The sequence below is a fragment of the Varanus komodoensis genome, unplaced genomic scaffold, assembly GCF_004798865.1.
Source record: "Varanus komodoensis strain SLA01 unplaced genomic scaffold, ASM479886v1 scaffold12, whole genome shotgun sequence".
Lineage (NCBI taxonomy): Eukaryota > Metazoa > Chordata > Lepidosauria > Squamata > Varanidae > Varanus > Varanus komodoensis.
In genome coordinates this window covers 20,200,952-20,224,950 of record NW_025335349.1, presented here as the reverse complement: position 1 = coordinate 20,224,950, position 23,999 = coordinate 20,200,952, and the positions used below count along the sequence as shown (strand labels likewise).

General features: G+C 40.9%; 1 protein-coding gene across 7 annotated transcripts in view; it reads left to right on the top strand.

Moving 5' to 3' along the window:
• The window catches only part of TRPS1 (transcriptional repressor GATA binding 1), a 271,467-nt gene extending 247,833 nt beyond the window's left edge, over positions 1–23,634 (top strand). For all 7 annotated transcript variants that reach the window (XM_044421802.1, XM_044421804.1, XM_044421803.1 and 4 more), the window contains 2 exons: positions 11,675–11,797; positions 18,064–23,634. In XM_044421802.1, coding sequence (XP_044277737.1) covers positions 11,675–11,797; positions 18,064–19,125 — 1,185 coding nt within the window. In that variant the 3' untranslated portion in view covers positions 19,126–23,634. The remainder of the gene's footprint in view (positions 1–11,674; positions 11,798–18,063) is intronic.
• The last annotated feature ends 365 nt before the right edge of the window (positions 23,635–23,999 follow it).

Genomic DNA, 23,999 nt, shown 5'->3' with positions numbered 1-23,999 from the left:
AAGCTCTGGTATAATGTGAACTTTTAGAGAGTCTTGAGTATTTACAGTGCTGCTTTATTTTCAGCTGTTCTCTTGCCAGTATGATATTATTAGTACCATCATTTTATTTTATGCATATGTAGATTGTTTTGATTAACAAGTGAAATGCAAATAATGTAAAGTCCTACACAGCTTCAGTGGGGCATTGTATAAACATTTTTGACTACAGTGCTCACTATCTCTAGCCAGCATGCACACTGCCTGAGGAAGCTTATGTACCCAGAATGATGCCATGTGCACACAAAGGGAAGGGTTCAGTGGGACCCAAGTTTTGCAGAAGCCCAAAAAAACTGGGGTGAGGGGGAAGAAGGAAAGAAAGAAGGAATGAACCCTAAAACAGCTCAGTGAAGACTGAGGGGTGTGGCATTCTGACTAAAAGTAGTTAAGGCATTGGAAAGCCAGTTAGGAGGGAGAATGAAATGGAACGTTCTGGAAAAGGACAATGCTAGGTGGCAGTGGGACCTGAACAGAAATTCTCTAGATGGCAACAGTTTGCGGAACTTCCATCTTATACATCAAAGCTCAGGGAACCAAGGTTCAATTTGGATGCCAAGAAGTACTTCCTGACAGTTAGAACCCCGAGGGTATGGAATAGGCTTCCAGGAGAGGTGGTTGAAGCCCCATTGGTGAGGGTGTTCAAGGACTGGCTGGATATGTACATGGTAGCCATGTCATGAGTGGACCAGCTGGAGCCAGGGGTCAGACTAGATGGCCCAGGAGGCCCCCTCTGACTCACTATGTTTCTAATACTGGTCTATACCAGGAATAGGGAACCCAGCTTTGGATTATAATTCCATCAGCCCAGTCAGCATGGCATATAGTTCCATCAAGTTTCCTTCATCTCAAAAATTCACATACTTATTCTTAGCTTACACCTTCTTTCCAGGTCATGGGACAAATCTTTTTAACTGTGAATATCGTCTTCACTGTTATTCAGTTCTTCAGATAATAAGTATTGGGGATATTCTTGGGGACAGATTTAGTAATTAAGTCTGTGTTTGCCAAGAATAATAAAGAATAATAATTGATTGCAAAAGACAATAAACAGTTCATACATCTTTGTAGTTTTCTTGTCTGTGTTAATGAGGTAATAACTTGGAGTCATTTAAATAGTATGTTATATTATGCTATATATGTTATAGACCCATTTTTGAAAAGCTTCTAAATGATTACTAAATGATAAATGGTGAGAGAAAAGTTAATTTCCATAATGTATTATCTAAATGCAACTCAAAATGTGCCAGTGAATGTGTTATTTTATTTCCTAAATCCTGTCACTGGTTTGTAACCCTGCCAGTTTGTGTGTGTTGTTCTTCCCTTCTTAACTTTGCAACAACTTGGAAAACCCTATAGTCTAAATTAGCGAAATACATATTTTTAAAACATTTCTGGATATTTGTAATCCCATGTGCTCCAGGCAGTAAGTTCAATAATTTTGTAGAAATAGATATAGGATTGGGCTGCACAATACTTAATAGAGTTACACAGTTTTGATTGCTTACTTAATTGGCTTTGCAAACTCTGTAGACATAACAAGAGTAGCGAGAAATAACAAAAGTCAAGTCTCTTGCCTTCGTAGTAAAGAAAATATTGTTAAAAATCCAGTTAATTAGCAACTACCTGCTGCAGCCTAGATATCCGTTGAAGAAAATTCAGAGCCCAGTTGAAGCACACAAGGAGAGATGCAAGGGAGCGCTGGAACCTGAGCTGGCAGTTTGAATGTCAATAAGGGAAAGGACAAAGCCCATTATGGAACTGGGAGATCCTCCTGAAGGAAGCTCTCCGGGCTACTATTACAAACCATTGTTCCCACACTGTACTTATGTGCAGGACGGTGCATCAGTAGTTCTCATTTGTCTGCAGGGTCTTATATCCCGATTCCACACTTCCTTTTGTGTTGCTCTTCAGTGCCCAGAATGACACTGATGAATGACCGCAGATTCAACTTTCCTCATTTTTCTGCTGGTCGACACTTTGCCACTTCCATCCGTGCAAGATCACAGTCACTAAGTGATCACTTTGCCTGCTGGTGTTAAAACCACAATCCCGGTAACAGGCTGTGTTTGTTTTGCATTTTATACAGCTCTGATCACACTGTTGGTGCTAAACACGTATTTTATGTATGCTGTTGCCACTCTGACTAGCATACTGTAGGCCCTTTGGGGTCAACAGTGCTACCACTGAAAGTAAATAAACACATTTATTTTAATGTCAGTGTCTTTAACTTCTGTGGATATTACAGGCATGTAACCATTCATTGGACTGAGATGTTATCCTGAAAATGTACATCTTTCTTCATTCCTCTTTGCACCCATTGTTCCCCGGATGTGTTTCTGATTTGCTCTTATTCCACCACCCTTCCCCTTTGCTTAGGGTTTCTTTCTCCTTTGTTACTAGTTCCTAGTCAAGTGATGGCCTAGACAGTGATCATGACTGGATGCCACCTCAGAAGTCAGAATTGACCTGTGCTTGTTATGTCACTGATGTCCAACATAGCTAATGCAGAGTGAGGGCATTCTTTTCTGGATTAGCCTCTTGCCTGCTGTTCTTGGGGAAGTGAGAGTAATGAAAGCCTTTTTGCAGCAAGGCAAACCCTCCAATTGATAAACACCTCTGCCTCTTTCATAGTGATTGCTAGAAGTGGCAGAAAAGGGCCTACAGGCTCATTGCAACACTGGCAAAAGTCCGAACAAAAAACATCCTTTGGTTTCAGCTCAAGCCAATAAAAGCTGGTTATTGGTCAGAAACTGTATGTCCATATACCTATTTCTATTATTTGCATCTGTTGTTTGTAGAGTACCACAAGTCTGCTTGGCTGTTTATCATAGTACAAGAGGACAGGTTCCTGTCCCAAGGAGCTTGTGCTCTGTGTGTTGGCACAGGGGAAACAACACATACCCGGGAAAGCAAGAAAACAGCATGTGCAATAGGACATAGGTACTAGGGGTTTATACCAAAACTAAGTAGTGGATGCAGCCTGTGGTGATTTGAGTTGGAAAATGTACAGAGAAGGGCAAGAAAAATTATGGGGGGGTTGGAGCAGCTCCCCTGTGAGGAGCAGCTTGAACATCTGGGTCTGTTCCACTTTCAGAAAAAGCAAGTAAAGGGAAAGAGGATAGAGGTGTTTAAAATAATGCATAGTGCGGAGAAAGTGGGAAGGAAGACATTTTTCTCCCTCTCCCATAACATTTGAACCCAGGGCCATCTCACGAAGCTGATAAGTGGGAGATTTAGGACACATAAAAGTGTGTGTGTGAGTGTTCATACAATGTTAACTGTGGAATTCACTGCCATGGGAAATGGTGATGGCCACCAATCTGAATGGCTTTAAAAAGGGATGGGAGGAGAAAGGAGACTGTCAGTGGCTATTTACCAGAGGTGGCATGCCTGCATATACTGAGAAGCTTGACAGGGGATGGTCTTGCATCCATCCTGCCTAAGGGATCCTGTGGGGAGCTTGTTCGCCACTGTGTGTATGGAGTGCTGGACTAGATGGACCTTTGGTCTGATCCAGCATGGCTTTTCTTATGCTCTTATGTTTTTCACCCCAGGGGTGAGCAACCTGGGGTCCTCCAGATGTTGTTGGACTGCAACTCTCACGGACCATCACCATGGTGGTGCTGGATAGGACCCAGACCTGCTTTCCATGATCACATTGAGCTTGCCCTTTCTGCTGTGATCTGATGGATCTGTACTTACATAGGGTGGCAACTTGTATGGTGGGAAGAAGAGCACCAAATCAAGTCTTTGGGAGGATGCACACTCATCAAGGCCAATTAATAATGTTGGCCTTTAGAATGCAGGTGGAGCAGATTGTAGTAAACGGAAGCAAACCCGTTGAATACACATGGTTTAGAATGGAGATAATTAACACCAAGCTATTTTAAATGAAGGACTATAAATATAAGGATAGCAGAGATGACTGGGTATTTCAGGTATAATCATGTCATGTAAGTAGAAGTCTCCTTTATGTGTTAATTACCTTTAAGGCCCTTCATGGCCCAGGTCCAAAATACATTCAGGAATGCCTTTGTCCATATTTTCCACTTTGTCTGCTAAGATCTTCTGGATATGGACTTCTGCAAGATTAATGTCAACTATCCAGAAGACTTTTTCAGAGATTGCCCCTAAACTATGGCGTGACCTGGAAGGAGAGTTTGCTATTTCCAAGAGAACATTAAAGACATATTTTTTCTGACAGTCCTTCCCAGATTAGTTTTATGCTGTCTTTGGTTTGAATTTGAATTATTGTTGGTTTTAATCTCTTGCAAACCACCAGAATCTATGAGAATAAGGTGATATATACACATCAGAATAAACAAACAAAATATCCTTTCATTGAATAGGCCATCCCAGAGTGACTGCAGGACAGGGTGCTGTTCCTAGCCCCTCTGCCCACTTTGGGCAAAGTGCTGGCACTGCTTCAGACATCCATGCATTAGCAGAGTCTCCTCCTATGTAGAAGCCTACATTTGTTATAAACCTCCCAGACAGCTTTGGCTGTTGGGCAATATAGAAATCAAATAAATACATGAATAACGTGAGCACAGCTGCTCTCAAACATGCATCTTTTCTGTAGAACAAACTCTAGGATGGGCATCTAGTGATGAATCCATCGGCATAGCCTGGAGCACAGCCCCAGCCTGCAGTGATCTCCTCATGCTCTATGCTTGTGAGCAAAGTTTCAGTCTGCACACTTTAGAAAGAGGGATCCATTCCCAGAAGTCCACCCACAGAAACAGGGCCTGTTCTCAGCAGCCATGCAGGAGCTGGCTGCATTATGTGGATTGCTGAACTGGGCTTCTCCTAGGGTAGGCCGGCAGGGGGTTCTTTGTTGCTTTGTTTTAATTTATTTAATTTATTTATTCAATTTGTTCAGAAGCTGCCCACTAGCATCGCTGGTGGGGTGGTGTTCCTTTGTTTTGTTGATGTGGACTAAAAACAAAGCTCAGTAAAGCATGGATTAAAAATGTGCATCTGTTTTCCAGAATCAAGGGTTGTTATATAAGTTGTGCATAATTTATGCATTTCAAGGAATGCTGCCTTCTGAGACAGGCTATGGCCCAGTAGCAGAGCGCCATCTTTGCACGCCAAAGGTCCTGGAATTAATTCCTCACATCTCCAGGGAGAACAGGAGAGATTCCTGCTTGAAATCCTGAAGAGCTGCTCTGTCATACCGGTGGGACAGAGGCACAGGCAGTCTTACACAGGATAAGGCAGGCTCCTGTGTCCCTATTTCACAGTACACAGCTTCAGTGTACTTCATATTCACAGAAAACTTTTGGAAGGTGTGGTTTGTGGAACATGCCCAAAGATTAAATACTTTTCTTTTAATTCTCCCTAAGCCTTCTTTTCCCTTAAATTCATGTATCAGGAAGCTTTCCTGCTAGATACATTTGGTATTTTCCTGGAAACTTAGCTGCTGCGGTTCAACATTTGGAGAAGGGGAATAATCCACAAACCTGAGAAATTTTTCATGTTTGGCCTTCTTCCAAATTATAAACAGCTGAACTGATTTAAATACAGTCTTAATTTTTTAAAAAAATCCTCACATCTGTGCTGACCAATTTGTGTGCCAGATTTCAGCCCAATGTGATTTGAGACAACTGATATATTAAACACCCAACCTAGGAACTAAAATGGAAATACTGACAGACCCTTAACTGTAGTGGTCCCTTCAGGCAGTGTTATTATAATGTACTGGCTATAAGGATCCACATAATTAAAGAGCGACTTAGCAGAAACGTAGTTTCAGTTATAGACCCTTTGGACTCATTTTCCCAAGCACGTACAGGAAATTTACATGGATAACTCCAATTAGTAGCAAGTGGCATTGATGAGAATTCAGATCGCTTCATCTTTGTTCAACGATTCCCTGCATCAGACAAGTTCAGAAGTTCTGCTGAGAGATTCTGTTAGTGCTAGGCTAAAACAGGGCTGAATTAAACAGAACACAAACTTCTAGTGAATGAGAGTGGTACTCTGTTAACTATAGTTGTATTTTGCTGGAGATGGCGAGGGGAAGTAAACTTGGCCAGAGGCTTGTCAGGCTTGTATATTTTTGTCATTTTACCACCATGCTGTGTGATTGGGAAGACTGCCTGGGGTTATGCAGGGTTTCAGAAACATTGTGCTGAAATCGGTGCTAGGAAGAGAATGACTTTTGAGAGTCGAGACACACTTGTGATAGTTGAATGCCCCCAGTTTGATTTACAATTATGAGTTTTCCTGCATCCTGAGACTTCTGCTCTGCTCCTGGTGCTAATATATCAAGCCCAGCACTGGGCAATGGCATATCTTAGTCCACTGTCCACCCCTGTTGCCTGTTGAGTCAGCTCCTTCCCAGATCTGTGGCTACCCATTCATCTGGCCTATATGAATAAGTGGGCAGTGAGAAAGACACACACACCCCTAATGGGCAGGAATAAAATAGTGTGAAGACAAGACAGCCCATGCATGAACCGGCCACTGAAGACATCATGCCCCAGGACCCCCCAAACCTAGAACCAGCACAGTACCGCATACCAGTCACATATGCCTTATTATATTGCCTGCTGGGAATCATTGCTATCAGAACCAGCAATGCTAGAAAGCTGCTTGGCAATCTACCTCTCTCCCCCTGCTGCAAACAACAATACCTAGAAGCAAGAGAGTATTTGAGAACTTAATGGAAGTAATCACACTTTGCAAGATAATGAACAAAAATAGGGAAGATATTCAACATCTAATAAAATGGTGTAGCCAATAACTACCAATTAGTGTAAAATAATGCATCCATGGCTCTCACAACCATCATCAAGAACTCTGTCAACAGTATGCTTTTGAAAAGCAAGTGTCTTGTGGGTTCGCATCATTCCATAGCAATTCGTATCAGGTTCTGCAAGAGCAAGGGTTTGACATCAACAAAATTTTGCAAGTGGGTTAACATAGTTGCTAGCTTTGGGCACCAATTCTGTCCATGCATACCACTTCTTTCCATAACACACAAATGCATGCACAAACACACGTAATTTCTTTTCATAGTTCAAGACAGAGATGTCAGCTCCAGGATGTAAGGAGGTCGTCATCTATGACCAAGAATAGGGGAAAATGAGGGGATTGAAGGTCTTGACAAGGTGCGGTAGGGCCAGAAGCAAAGTGAGGAACAAACACGTGTCAAATGCTGGCAAGATGTGGGAGGACCAGAGGAGAAGACAAAGGCAGGAGCAGGCCGTGGTCAGCGTATAGATACAGGCTGTAGGCAGGCACCACAAAGGTTTGTGCTGCTGTGGCAAGGCTAGGCTATGATTGTGATGACACCGATCCCTACAAAACCCCTGATTTTGTTCTGCAAGTACTTGCAGGCAAAACCCAGCTGCAAGCCCCTAGGAGTTGCGCCACTCTGCCTATCCTGCCAGAAGAGCGTTTGGAGTGCCATTCACGCCATCATAAAGCAGAGCATTACAAGCTAGAGATACGTTCATTGCAATCAAGGAAGCTGCATTAGTGGCACCATCATGTTGACCATCTAGAAGTAGAATGCCCTTGTGCTCTTTGACTTTATTTGAAATATATGGTGGGAGTTTTAGTGCATATGCAAAGAAGTCCCCTTCACACAGGCAGAATTAGACTGTGGAATTCACTACCACATGACACTAATGTCGGCCAGTAATTTGGATGGCTATAAAAGGATGGCCATTGGAAAAATCATGCAAGTTAAGGCGATTTCTGGCTATTCATCTTGTTGGCTATATGTTACCTATATGCTGTTGGGTATACGTTACCTTAGAGGCACTGCCTGCTAAGGAACATGGGTACTTCTGTCCTGTTTGTGGGTTTCCCATGGACAGCTGTGCATTTTCATGGACAGCTGGTGGGCTGATGTGTGAGCAGAACACTGGAGCAGATGGTCCTTGGTTTGACCCAGGATCACCCTTCTTATGAAATAGCCACTCAGCAATAGAAGGAATAGCTTATAAGGGTATTACTGATTCCTCAATGGATAATATATTTCCTGAATGATTTTGCTTACCAGTGTGTGGATTCCCAATACATAGAGCTTACACATTCACTGGCACCTATTAAATACTTTGCATCTTTCCTGTAGTCCTAACTGGGCAAAGTTAATCATTTCCATATCACTTCATTCCCTGTCAGAACAGGATATTCAGATTTTTCCATCAATTCAGAGCTTATTTCCTTTCTTGTCAGAGACCAACATTTCACGATTATTTTCTCTGTCTTACCCCCCCCTCCCTGCCACTTATAATCTTTCAGATAATCTAGTGAGCATATTTCCAGTTATGTGAGTAATCATATCCCATCAAGTCTTGGAATACATATTTCAACAGATGTGAGCTTATTCTTGTTCTCTGTCTCTCTCTGTCTCTCTCTCTCTCTCTCTCTCTCTCGGGCCCATGACCCCAAGTTACAAATAATAATAAAAAAAAAAAGTCCAGTGTTGCACCAGTGGCTAACTCCTGGGATACTGGAATCTTCCCATCTGTCTTCCACACTGCAGACCTTATTGTCCCCAGAAAATCTGCTCCAGGGGGTTTCCCAGCCCCTATAGCAGATTATGAAGGCACACAGAAGACTGCGGGGAGCAACTGTCCACTCATGGTTCCAAAGATGGAGTTGCTTCCATCAGCGGAACAATGCTGTTCAGTACAACCCACTGCGTTGTTTCCAGTGGTGTCACCCTGCAAGCTTAGACAGCACTAGTGGAGCTCTGCCAAATCTTTCTGGTTTTTTGTACATTGCACTGGCAGTATGTGTGTTAGTTCACCTGGTCTGCTCACCTGAAAATGGCTCTACAAGAGGAAGATTCAGATTCTCTCTTTGTGCATAGTTCAGAACATGGATTCCAGTAGCACAGTATCATTTGTGTTCACAAAATGATACCACTGGATACTTTACTTTGGAAATAGAGATTTAGCTGTAGTGATTTAGCAGGTATCTTTCCCAAAGTCCTTAGTCTGGTACCTGTCAATCTAACTCAATCGATTTGGCAAACTTTTGCACAGCTGTTTAGTCTATCTTGAACACTGAGACACCCCCTCACATGTATCTGATGGAATCGCAATGCCTAATGTAGTTAAATCGTCTTTAAAATTTTGGGTGCATTGATAAGCATTATGAACTTGCCTATGTGCTCCATAGCAAGAAAGTTATTTTTTAAGAACTACCTTCTCTGTTTATACTAGTCAGAAGCATTTCCTTTGGTTAGGGCCAAGAAGAACTTCAAGTACAGGCTGGTATTTGAATTGTATGGGGTTTTATTTATTACATCTCCATAGTATACAGCCCAGTCCCTGCGAACTGTAACTCCAGAGCAGTTTACTCTACCACAAGTCTTTTGCTCAAAATCATTCCTTGGCCTTAACTGAAAAAAAAAAAAAAAAAAAAATAATCATCACACCAAGCATGGAAAGACTCATGCTAAGACCACACCCTGTTCAGCATGCCACTGCAAGTGCTCATCATCTCCAAGAAAATCTGGAAGAAAGCAGAGACATTCTTCAATCAGATCCAAATGATCAGCATGTAAAACAGTTTCCATTTAATCAAACGCTTTGCATGGTCAACTTATTAAATTAAAAGTTTATTGATCTCCAATGAGAGTATTTGGTAAATCAGTCAAACTCTTTCAAGGATAAGTTAGCCAATCCTTTAAAAAAAGCTTTACATGCTGATTATGCACACGTATTCCCTGGAATTCACAGTGAGCATGTGTTTTACCTTCTAGCAGTGTAACTTGCCTTATGCTTTTAATGCTGTGTGCAGACACACACACCGATTAAACAATATATGCTGCATATCCAAACTTAAAAACAGTATGAAGTCTGCTGCATAAGGATCAGTCCTATTATATTGTGATTTACATGAGACAGTGAGGTGTGATTATTATTCTGATTTAATGGTGTTGGGTTGGAGGGGTGGGAGCAAGAGATTATTCTGCTGACATTCTTGATTTTATTACCTCAACTTAAAGTAACACAACCTGCTACACTAATGAAATTGTGTTCTTGGTTTAAAAGGGCAATTGTTAGTCTGACTTTGGTGCTCGCGGAAAAACATTTCCCCAATCTTGTTAAATTATTGCACTCATTTTAGATTTTTATGGTCGTGTAGGTTACCAGCCCTCGTTTCTCTGTGTTTCATTCATTTTCCTCGTATTGATGATTAATGGGGGATGTCGAACGTTAGAGTGAGCAGGCATCAGCAAATGCAAGATCATAATTAGTTTAGCTGACGAGGGCCTCTGATAGCACTTGCATCTGGATGGAAAAATTACCCTATAGGGAACTGGCTGATCACCAGGTCTTTTTAGTGATACATTGTGAAACACCCGATGAATCAAATGCCCTTTCCATGCCAAAAAAGTGTTCCACACTCCAAGCCAAAATTATGTCTGCAAAAAGCTTTCCATTTGAAATGTATCAGAGTACAATTATAACCATTGTACTTTCTTGGCACCAGTACCCCCTTTCCTACAGTATGGAGCAAAGTTAAATAAATTACTTAAATTTGACGAAACCTTGAAATTTTGATTTACAGGGCTAGTAATTTTTTAATTTAGAACAAAATCAGTTTAATCTTTTACTGAAACTGTTATTCATCCACACTTGTGCAGGATGGAGAATTTTTAATAAAAGTTATTTTAAACTCCAGTGTTGTAACAGATTGGATTCTTGTGTTGCTTTTACAGGGAAAAATGGGGGCAGAGCAAGATAGCGGTGTCGTCGTTGCTAGCACTTTGTACCCTCAAATGCAGCTTTTTTCTCACTCTCCTTATTGAAATGAACAGTTCCATGATATCATTTTGCCACAGGAGGAATTTAACAAGCTTCTCTCATCATTGGTGTTGCTGTTGCTGAACAAGATGGGCTATTAGTGAAGCTGTAGAGTTCAGCCACCTGCCTGGTTACTGCTCATTTTGCATTTGGAAGAGCTATACCTTTAGTTACCCTAACTAAAATATATTCATTGATGAGACAGTGATGCCAGGTTTCATCTCAGCTTTGACGGTAGTGCAATTAGCAATGCCATACCTTTTTACTGCTGAAATTCAGCCATGATCTACTATGGGGAATAGAAAACAGTGTATGTGGAGTGCAGAATTAGGTTAGCCTGTAAGTCACTGTTGTATATACTGTTAGTTAAGTAGACACTGTCTTACAGGATTTGGAATGAGGCAGTACACAAATGGGATTTAATGAGAAAGTTGTAAAGATTTTCTGTCAATAACCACACTTTTAAATAATATGATTAAAAATTGCAATAGGCAGGTGACAAGATCAGCAGAAATCATTTCTTGTCAAAGCAGAATATTGAAATTCAGAGTTCGGTGCCTTGTTATTAAAAGGCACAAGTTCTAAAGTTCAAAAAGTTAAAGCTGTTTCTGGGGGGTTGTGCATGGGTAGGAGAGAACCAGTGGTGTTTTGCACACCTCATCCATCACTGTAGGGTAAATTGTAATGAAAATCAGTGGTGCCTATTAAGCACAATTGAACCTGACCTCATTATGGGCAATGTGCTTTTATACTATCAGTTGTTGCCAGCCTAGAGACAAAACTCCTGTGTTGATTTGTCCTAACTCCACTGATCATGTGACTAACCTTTGACCTTGTGTTCCCCCCTTCCCCTGTTTCAGAGACGTAGAGGCTCGGGTGTTTTTTGTGCCAATTGCCTGACCACAAAGACCTCTCTCTGGCGAAAGAATGCAAATGGAGGATATGTATGCAACGCGTGTGGTCTCTACCAGAAGCTTCACTCGGTAGGAAGAACTTACTTGTTTTATGCGGGAAGGTTTTAGGCAGTTCGGCTGAAGTTGGGCATCTGAGGTTAATTTCCTAGCTTTGCTTCTCTCAGTGTAGTTACTTTGGAATCAGATGTGATTCATTATGGAGGAGGCTGATACACCATGGAAAGGAGCCCATGTTGGAGATTGCCAATGAGGCATTACTTACTTTGATACAGAATTTTAAAAAAAATGGAACTGCTTCTTCCTCCTGCCCAAGAAGTTTACAGAAACTTGTTGTGCAGAACTTGTTAAGTTGCTTCAAGAGGATGCCTGTAGCTCAATGGCACAGCAAATGCTTACACAAACAAGGTCACACATGCAGTCCCTGGCATTTCTGGGTAGGAGACCCCTGTCTGAGATCATAGGGACTTATAAACACTGTCTGGTAGAGACTTCCAGAGATGCAGGCAACCCTTCTTGGAGACACAAGACATTGGTCCTGGGATCTCACACATACAGAGCATGTGTTCTAGCACTGAGCACTGACCAATCCCTGGGGGCCACGACTGGCAAGTCCATGCCAGCAGTCCCAAACCTTGTACCCTCAAATATGTTAGACTACAATCCTGAGCATCCCCAGCTAGAGTTGAGTGAAATGAACAATTCTCCTGCATTTGAATTATTTTAAATCTCAAGTACTTTCTCTTCCAAAGATGAACATTGGAGATTTTGGTACATTCTCATGAAAAACAAGCAAATGAAATTTTTACCTTTCCGTAGAAGGCAAATTCAATAGGTACAGCTATTCCCAGTATGATGAAGACTGTTTGGCACCTCTGTGCTGTATAAGTGAGAAATGAGGAGTGCACCAGAAAAGAAGAGGTTGCTGCCCTAAATAGAAACATAGAACATAGAGCTAGTCAGAAGAGGTCTCTCAGGCCATCTAGTCTGACCCCTGGCTCCAACCGGTTCTACTCATGACATGCCAACCACATGCATGTCCAGCCTATCCTTGAACACCTTCACCAATGGGGCCTCAACCACCTCCCATGGTTAAACACTAACATGATTGAATATTTTTTCCTATCCAAACCACAGCCAACACTAGAAAACACATTCTGTTAGAGTTCCATGACACATTTCTGACCTGACAGTTAAAAGCAAACCCACTTGGTTTTTCTTTGCTGCTTTCACAGAATTTCTGCAAATGTGCAAATCGGAGCCAGTTAGATATGACTAATTTCTGTTTTTATTGTCATGTTTAAGATCAGAAGCATGAAAACATCCTCCACTCACTGCATATATATATATATGCACTTGAATTTTGGCCACCTTGCATCTTCTGGCGTTTCGTTTCAGATTTTTGCAAACTATGGGACTCAGCTGCACAGTTTGCACAATTTTATGCAGATAATTTCCACAGTTGTCTAGATTTATGGAACTTGCAGGGTGGAAGCCCAAGTTTTGCACAAATTCTCAGTAAGAGGGATGGACAAAAAACAGTCACACAAATCATGGTCCATTTAGAAAGAGAAGTCTTCATGCTGGCTCAACTTGCATCAGATCAGGTTCGTGCTGGTATGGGGTTGATAGAAGAGAATCTATGGGGCTAAGTCAAGAAAATCTATTTGATTTGCATTGCCCCCCCCCCCACTGGATTTACTCTTACAGAAATACAAGGTGATGTTCTTAATGCATTGTAATTCTGCAGTTTCACAGGGATATCTCTTTTGAATGTTCCACTGGCCTATGAAGGCTTAATATGCAGGTTAGGACTGCCACCTTGCCAAGCCCTGGGTGTTGCCTCTTAGATCTTCTGCTGGCATGCAGGAAAAAGGCAGCTATTTCTTTGCAGTTCCCTCTGATCTCTTGTTGGAATCTCACATGTAAAGTCATTAAGGCAGGGGTCCCTGACCTCTTTGGACCCCTGGGTATAATTGGGAATTTGAGAAGCTGCTTTGGCGACCACCACAAAATGGATCCCAAAGGGGCCTGGCTAGTCAAAAGTGAGCTAAATTGATTTTGGGGAGAAACATGGTGAGGCTGGGAGGCAGAAGGAAATTTCAAGACGAATGAGAGGCTTGGACAGGAGAGAAACAGCAAAGCCAGAAGCTGGGAGAGAGGGGGAAGTTGTATATCGGAGAGGAAGAAGGAGAGAAAGAACAAGGCTACAAGAGGAAGAAAAAGAAGTGCTTCCTAATATTTCCCATGACATTAGTAGTAGTAGTAGTAGTAGTAGTAGTAGTAGTAGTAGTAGTAATAATAATAATAATAATAATAATAATAATAATAATAATGGGGAAGGAAATAGAGCATTTCCTGAGGATGCCAGAGCATCTGTGCACACTGAGTTGGGAAGCCTCGATGCAAAGCTTCCTCTTTCCTTGATTCAGCTGGAGAGAAGTGCTGGAAGCAAGATAAAGGTTACCATCCCTTATCATCTGGCAGAGGAGTTAACAACACCATTTTTCATACTTTGGAGCTGGATTCAGTGAAACGCCTACTGACTGAACAAGCAGAACGTGGCTTTGCCAACCCTTCCCTTACCCCATGGTAATCCCCATATCTCCTCGACAAAGAGTCATACGTTTTCACTTTCAATTCATTTTGTGCTTTTATAGTTTTTATGCTGACTATTAAATAATGAATACTTTATAGTGACAAGAATACTTTTATTTGAAAGATATTTTTTAAAAAAACCCATAGCATCTCATAAAACATAGGAATAAATCCTTACAGATACATGCTGGCAACATTGCTAATAGGTAATAAGATGTAGAACCTTCTATTTCATTAGTGTAGAGCTAAGATAACACCTTTTTAGCAGTAGTGGAGCATGGTAGTGAACAGTGATTTGATGTGTACTGATGTTAATGACTTTAATTTAACTTTGCCCCATCAAAGGCCAAAGATATAATTAAACCATAACCTTGCTAGGCTGTGACAAAGAGATCGGACTGAAGTAAAGTATAGGCATTTAAAGAAATTTACTCTTTTTTTCGTATTATTGAAGGCTGTTTTTGGTAAAGCTTTAAACAGCCATGCACAGACAAATTTTGATTCCTAAATGCAAAGGTTTCATATGACTATAAATTAGTATATAATGAACAGAGACAGGGCTTTTCACTTTTTCAAATAGGGTACAAATGAATTCATATCAGTCATGTGAATTTACATATTTATATATTCACCATGCCCCCTTTTAATAGCTTCAGCTGTGACTTCTTTTTCCAATAGCCATTAAATTATGTCAAAGGGCAGCATAAGTTCAGGAATTACCTGTTTGACTTCTTGGAGGACTTTGTGTCTGCTCAGTTTCAACATGTTCCACTTTTCAGTTGTTTCCCTGTTGGTGGAAATTGGGTTAGCCATTGGGAGGACCATATGCATGGTTGCTGCCCCTTCACTGAGATCTTGCTCATAATTTCAGGGCTTCCCTTCTCTTCCCTTCCCCAGTATGCATGTACTTCAGCATCCCCTTCATCTGTATGCACATAGAGCGGAGATTAAATAGAGCTAGAGATGGTCAGTGGTGCAGAGGCTCCATCTTTCCATTGCTGCTGATGGCACTAGCATGCAGAGTAAGCGTTGGCTTTAGCTCTGTCTCAACAGATTTCCAGATGGCAGCTATATTACTATATCCCATAGATCATTGTGGACACCATGTAGAACTGAAGCACCACTTAGAAAGAACAAGAATTGTCACTGAGTCCCTGCCTACTTACCAAAAGGGCATCCCCTCCCTTCACAAGAACTACCTTAATAAAAACAGTTGCAGTTCCAAATGAGCCACGGTGTTTTATTCCACCCGCACTACCAGCAACTGCTCTACATGGGCACAGAGTGTCTGATACTGAAGCTTTCAATAGGAGGGCCTGATTCAGGACCAAGGAATTGCAAACTGCAGTGAAGATGAAGCAACTCCATTTTTATGCTCAAATCCCCGACAACTGAAGGAGGATATTAGTCACATGTAGGCCAACTGTAGCAGCATTCTCAGACTCTACAGACATTCCCACAGGAACACAGCTGAGATCATTCAATCCAACTGAGTCTCACTCTAGTATCGAGGTCCAGAGGCATCCTGAGATAACAGACATATAGGCCGTTATAATACTACATGTAATTTCAGCCTAGGCAGATAGAATTAGGTATGCATCTAGGGCGCAAAAAGAAAATACGTTCTTGACAAGGACTATTACAGCTGAACAGTTGATCTGAATTTTCATATAGTATCTATTACAAAGATAAGGAAGCTCATTAGCTGCATAAAGGAAAATAACACATTTTCAGAGCATACCCTTGGAAATGTGGATGTTAAGACCCAGTCTGTGCATGCAGCAGAATGTGTCAGCAGAGTTCTAGGTTGTGAAATAGACTGCGCCAGATTATGGATGCAGAATACCATTTATGAATGCTACCCTACATTCATACTTACTGGAAATACGAAATGAGTCCAGCAGGCCTGATCTTCTAGTTTTGTAAATGTTAAGACTTCTTTATGGGAATGAGGATAAACGTGAACCTTCTCACTTGCAGTTTTAAGTGGCATAGGACTTTTTGCCATCTTACTCCTACCGCATTCTGTGGCTGATATAGATGCAGCCTACAACTGAGCTGGCCTGTGTTTGTTTCCCTCTTTCTCAAACTAGGTAAGGTCATAAAGATTTGCATTCCTTGCAACCAGTGACCATGCCTCATAACCCCATGAGACAGCCAGTGCTTATTTGATTTTTTGCTGGAAGATCCAAACTGCATGTGTATTGATTCTTTATGAAAGTCACATGTGAGTGTTTATGCTGGATGGGAGTAAAGAGTTGGCCAAAGAAGCATCTGCCCACTGCATTCTGTTGGCTTTTAAGAATGAAGAACTATCCACACTGTCCAGACAGTAAATATGGAAATGGAGCAAAAAGCAACATGGCTACCCTTCGTAAGGCTTAAAGGCTAGTACATTTATTCTGGCATAAGTTATAGTTCACTTCGTCAGCTTCATCTGATGAAGTGTGTTATGTTCCATGGAAGCTTATGCCTGAATAAATTTGTTAGTCTCCAAGGTGCCACAAGTCTCTTGGTTGCTTTTGCTGAAAGTTTCACAGTTGATCATGAACAACTCTTTCATGTCTCAAGGGGGGAAACATACAATAAATTTTAAGTATCTCTGATAAAAACGGCCCTAGCATTCAACACACATGCTTGAAGTTTGGGACCTAAGGTAATAATCATATTTTTTCATGTTATACACTTGCACTTGCCTCACTGAGGAGACTGTTTCAACCACTGGGGTTGTGATGAGGTAAAAAGTTTCACTTCTTATTAAACATCTACATCATAATGAGTATTTCTTCTGATTTAGGGTTTTAATAGAATTGGCATTTAGCATGCAGAAGCTATAGCTAAATTGCAATTAATGATGCAAAAGATTAAAGTTTGGAGGGGAAAGGCAGGAAAGAGGATAGAGGAAGGAGACACATCAAGTAAATAGATAGTTCTATAAAGGTGATGGTTTTCACACTAGCTACTTTGATGTTCATTTCAGTTTGCTAATATATGTAACTGATGGGTCACACTCCTAGTTCCATAGATCTTCAACTAGTAGGCCAGGATTTCCAAGTGGGTTTCAGCAAGAAAAGGAAGAGGAGAAAGAAAATCAGTTCTAATGTGCCTATCCCAGTCTAGTAAACTATAGTTTATTAATCTGAAATTAAGAGGCATGTCTGTACATTTTCCCCTCTACCTCTTTCCTCCTCCTTTCATACTGAAATCAACCTAGGTTTCTTACCCATTGTTTCCTGTGGCATCCAAAATGTGAAGTAGTTTCAGGGTTCCTACCAACCAGGAATCCAAGGCACATTTAGACAGAAAGAAGTCTTGCAATTCCCAGCATGTTCCAGCCAGCAGGAATTTCACAGCTTTTATCTATCTAAACATGCATAGGATTGCACTCTTAAAAGCTTGAAATTTTGAGCATCCTTGTTCAGTGTGGAAGTTATTATGAGCAATGTGTGCTCAAGATATCTTAAGGTATCATGCATCTTAGAAGATGGATGCACATTTACTCCGGTAGTCAGATACCAGCTAAAATAACTCATGATCTGCTTTTTATTATTTGAAATCAAGGAGTCAATTTCTAGTGCATTTTGACCTTGCAACCTCTTGTTTTTAGAAAAGCCATTCTTAAAACCATCCCCCTAGAAAGGCCAGATGGGACTTCTTATTTAGAGTTTGTACAAACAGTTCTTCAAAGCTTTGTTTAGTATTGCTCTTTTATTTATGATGTTATTGTGTTTTATATGCAGACTCCCAGGCCTTTAAACATCATTAAGCAGAACAATGGTGAGCAGATCATTAGGAGACGGACGAGAAAGCGCCTTAACCCGGAGGCACTTCAGGCTGAGCAGCTAAACAAACAGCAAAGAGGGAGCGGCGAGGAACAAGTCAACGGCAGCCCGTTAGATAGGAGGTCAGAGGATCATTTAACAGAAGGTCACCAGAGAGAAATCCAGCTTCCCAGCCTGAGTAAATATGAAGCCCAGGGTTCATTGACTAAAAGCCATTCTGCTCCGCAGTCAATATTGGTCAGCCAAACTCTGGATATTCATAAAAGGATGCAACCTTTGCACATTCAGATTAAAAGTCCTCAGGAAAGTACTGGAGACCCAGGCAATAGTTCCTCCATATCAGAAGGAAAAGGAAGCTCAGAGAGAGGCAGTCCAATAGAGAAATATATGAGACCTGCTAAGCACCCGAACTATTCGCCGCCTGGAAGCCCCATAGAAAAGTACCAGTACCCACTCTTTGGGCTTCCATTTGTACACAATGACTTTCAAAGTGAAGCTGATTGGCTGAGATTCTGGAGTAAATATAAGCTGTCCGTTCCTGGGAATCCACACTACTTGAGTCATGTGCCTGGCCTACCAAATCCTTGCCAAAACTATGTGCCTTATCCCACCTTTAATCTGCCTCCTCATTTTTCAGCTGTCGGATCCGACAATGACATTCCTCTAGATTTGGCGATAAAGCATTCCAGACCTGGGCCAACTGCAAATGGTGCCTCCAAGGAGAAAGCTAAGGCACCGCCAAATGTAAAAAACGAAGGTCCCTTGAATGTAGTTAAAACAGAGAAAGTTGACCGAAGTACTCAAGATGAACTGTCAACCAAGTGTGTGCACTGTGGCATTGTCTTTCTGGATGAAGTGATGTATGCCTTGCATATGAGTTGCCATGGTGACAGTGGACCTTTTCAGTGCAGCATATGCCAACATTTTTGCACGGACAAGTATGACTTCACAACTCACATCCAGAGGGGCCTACATAGGAACAGTGCACAAGCGGAAACGAATGGCAAATCTAAAGAGTAAAATAAAATAAAATAAACCTTAGCACTTAGCACAATTAAACAGAAATAGGTTTCCTTGATGGGAATTCAATAGCTTGTAATGTCTTATTAAGCACTTCATATAGCAAGCATGCCTTATCCAGTATACAATCCTTCATTCTTTTCTCTTCCTTCTTTTATCTTCTTATAAACAAAAAAGTAAGTTCCCAAGAAGGTAAAGCAAAATGGATGGCAGCTGGAACGGGGGGTGGGGCCAGGGTTAAGGGATCATCACTTGGGACTTGTCCCAGCAAAACTATACAAAAGATACTCTATCAGGGCAAGTTTCTTTGAAAAAAAAAACAACAACAACAACCAGACAACTCATGCTTTTGTTCTTGTACGAAAAACATAGTTGGCTAGAATGCAAAGATGTATAATGCTAAAGTAAGCAGGTGTACAGTAACATATGCACACTGTATAGTGAAATGGACTTGTTAAATAAACTGATGTCCAGAAGTCTAGTAGTATTTTTTTTCCACGGGGTTCATTTTGGCCTTATTAGACCATCTGACTGCATCATCACTTCTGCAATCTGGAGCCGTAGTTTTCTCCGGATACCTCTCACGATAAACCAGTAGGTAGCTACTAGTGGATTGCTACAGCTTGCAGTCTACAGCAGTGCTCCCAAGTCTTTCAGCTAGCAACAATATGTTGGACAGGTCTCTAGATTTAGGAACGATCATTGTGAGTAGCCAAGATCATGAAGGCCACAGCATTCTGTTCCTTCCCTCTTGATCTGAAAGCAAATTAAGAGAAACAAACCTCAGGAAAGATGACTTGGATCATAGAAAATAAAAATAGATATTTTGCAGAAAAGACGTACTCCTTTCCAGCCTGCCTCATAAGCTTTGGATGATGTGGGAAGGCCCTTTAGAATGGAGACTGTTTTGGTCTCCCTTTCAATTCCAGAGCAAAGTGAGCCTTGAGATTGCAAACTATATCTCAGGAGAGCGTGAGTAACATGCCTGGGCCAAAATATAGATTTAGGAAGAACCATTTTATAGAAAAGTATGCTGTCTGACAATTTGTTTCTTATATGGAAGCTATTTTATGAACTTGGTATGCATAGTATTAAGGTTTTGCATTAGCTGTTTTTCTAAATTTTGCTTCAGGGTAGACTGCATGACTGATTTCCCCAAAAGTCCTTTGGATATTTATATGCAGTGGTCAATCTCTTCACTAGTCTTAATGCCAGCTTTCGCTAGCATTTGCCTTCATGGCCGTTCTTTACACACACAAACACAAACACACACACACACACACACACACTTTAAAGGAGGGGATGAAAAGCTTTTGTAAAAACTGTTCCATGAAGGGAAAGCTCCTCAGCATAACTGCTCAGGGAAATAGGGCTAAATAACTATATATTCAATCTTGGTTCAAGGTGCTGTTAAGACAAGCCTCCATAGATGCTACAAGGATCTACAAAGGATGGACTTCAAATCATTTGCCCAGCCAGTAGTTTTGATCTTCTTTTTTAATTATTTTTTAACAAAGGGATATACAAGAGATATTACAAGCTACTGGATGCACTGTCAGATTAACTTATTTCATTTAAGAAGTTGGGAGAACAAATAGGAAAAAAACTTATTTTTCTAGTAAATATTAATGTATTACATTTCAAATAATGGTGCCTGACATATTGAATAATTATTTTCTACAGTGTACGTATGCAACAAAGATATTCCATCATGCATAAGATTCAGCGCTGGCTCTGCCTCGCTCTGTTTACATTTGCAAATGTAGCAAACCAAGGTAATGAAGCAACTTTCTATTGCAGTAGGTATCTTTTATTTGTGCGCGTGTGTGTGTGCATTAAAATTGTAAACGGTAACATGAAATGAATGGACTTTGTTGATATTAATGATATTGGGGGAGGGGAAAGAAGACGAAGACAGAGAAGAAGGAAATGAAAATATTTTTATGCCTACTTAGGAGGAAGAAAAAGGGTAGCACTATTCATTCCAAGTACTTTTTGTATTCTTAAGCTCTTAACTCACATTGTTATGCTTAAAATGATAAACATATATCCTCTTTTTATTGCTTTGCCTATGTTTCAGATGAAACATTTCGGAGATTATGTCGAGAGGTGCATCTGACTCCTTGACAATGACATTTTTATTGCATTCTGTAGTAGCACTGCACTCCATTTTTACCATATTACACAGTCGCTTCATGGGTTCTTGTTTTGTTTTGTTGCGCTGGGGCTTTGTTTCTTTATTTCGCATTGCAAGGTCTTTAAGTCTCTTGAGGTTGTGGAGTACAACTGGTACCTGAATGTTGCTGAGAATGAAATTTTAAAATGTATGTCTGATATAATCCCCTGTCCTCCCCTCCCCTCTTCATTTTATTTTCTCAAACATACTAGGCCATCTTTTTTTTCAGGCTAGATTCTCAGTTCAGAAAGATATGTTCAAGGGCCTTTGTCAGATATCACCTAGGACTGTTCACATAATTAAAGTTAACAGTTAATATGCTTCAACTGCCTCATTCTCTGACCTAGAAAGTGAGCATTTAAATTATATTTGACCAGGAAAAATGGGAAGGAGGAAGACAAGATATTTGCAGTCAGGGTCTCATCCTTGCCTGACCATGGAGCATAAAACTAAGAGGAGTTGACCTGACCAGCAGTTAATTTTCGTATGGTGTTTGAATTGTCAAGGGAAAAGTTAAGGGTCTTTAATGAAATCTATGAGCTACTCCAGCATTAGCCAAATCATGTTCTCCTAGCCTCCTGGTGAAGCCTTCTTAATTCAATAACTAAGGCCACAATCCTAAACACACAAGGGAGTTAAAAGCATATCTGAACACCAATAGAACTAATTTCCTGCATAGGATTATACCAAACAGAGCCATCATAAAAGTTAAGGAAATTGGACTGCCACTTGGCTTACTCTGGGATTCACACACTGTTTTGGTCAGCAAAAATGTTCTGCCTAAATGTTCTGACAAGGTATCCATAGTAATGATCCATAGGATGCAATGGATTGTTGCCATCTGCTCATTGTATTCTTCTGCCAAGTTCAGAGAAGAATCTTTCCACTCCTCTGGTATCACAGATTTCTGAAAATAAAATGTAGTAATTATCCCTGCAATAAGACAGTACCCAGCAGGTAAAGTTGTTTTATCAACTTTACAAGTGGTTATATGCATCCATCGTAAGTTTCCATTTGTCCATTCCAAATTTACATTTAAAGGAAACAGAGGGAATTTTTAACCTGCAAGAGAAGCACTCATATACCCGGCTACCAAAGGTCTTGGTGACCTTGGGTGGGTTACAAGAGTTACAGTTCTCATGGGCAACTTGCTATTTAATCATTCTTCCAATTTGGAAGCCATAGCAAGCCTGCTTTGAAGTCTACAGATTCTTGATCCAGTGCTTGTTCTATAGCTATGGGCAGGTCTGACTCACCAAATGTGGCCTACCTTGGCAATCCCTCAGGGACTTGATTTACCTTCTAGTTTTACTGTGTCCTCAGGACTGCAGAAGCCCAAGTTATTGGGCACCTGGGAAGCCACAGTAGATGTATGGTGGCCCTCACTCAGTTTGACAGTTACAAGGCTTGAGTTTGGCCATTGTCAAGAACGGTGCTCACTATCTGCTTGAGGCTGTACTCTTGGTTAGAAAAGGATGATATACTGATTCTTCCTACTAGAAAGCTTATGCTTCAGCAATGTGAAGCACCTGCAGTTCCCCACCACCAACCCTTGTGTCAATAGCAGGAGCTGAAATAGATTCTCCTTTTTTATGGACTTCCATTAAAACAGATAAACAGCCATTGCCAAATCAAGCTTCTGGCACAAATGTTCCACTCTATTGGGTTGAGCCAGGGACAGCCTTCAGGGCTACTGTCAAAGGCGAGCTTAAAGAGCATATGCTGCAAAGGAGAATTCCAGGCTCTTCACGGAATATTCTTACCCTGTGGATGAGGATAAAAGCATGCTGGCTGTATTCTATCCAATTGCTTGCGAAGCGGTAAACTCATTCCCACCTTCTAGTGTTCTGGTCAATGATTACAAAGGCACTGGCATAATTGACAAGCTCTAGGCCATTGTTTAAAATTATAAAAATTAAATTCTATTAATATTTAATGCAGCTAAATAACTTGCAACCTTTCAGGCCACCTGTATTTATGTTCTGGTTCTTCTAAATGAACCCCAGCTCTGTTAGGCCACACTGAATGCAGGTTCTAAGCCTAAGCTATTCCTGAGAGAAAGAAGAAAAAGCTAATTGAGGCAAAATACCTTGGTAAGCTGAATAGAAGCTGAAACTTAATGTTGCCTGCCCCAGCCTTGGACCACTAGTGCTAGATTCAAAGAAGGACACTGTGGGAGAAGTGTGGTTGCTTGATAGTTTACTATCTAAAATGATCTGGAGAACTTTGCAAAGAAATAAACCTGTTAATGTGTGGCAGGATGGAGCTCTCTGTTGTAACATTTAACGTATGTAAAAATCATTAAAATATTAAATAGATTGACCCAATCTGTCTATATTGATAGATTTATCTCTCTCTCTCTCTCTCTTTTATTTTCTTTTACTTAACATACTGAGTTGTTCTAAGCATACTTCCTTTTCAGTAATGCATTTTACATGTGATGTCCATTATTTTCATGGAGGCCAGGAGTGTTTCTAGCTTTGTTTAAAAGTTTTTTAAAAAATGCTGAAGATGGGAGGGAGTGCCACAAACACTTCATCTTCACACACTTGGTACATTCACATGGTTTATTTAGCCTAACACCTGTCAGGATACACATCCCATGTGAGCCCCTTCCACTTTGCCTAAACAACCTTTGCTTTGTGCAATCAACCCAGTGGTTAACCCAACAACAAACCATGGTTTGCTTCATCTGATT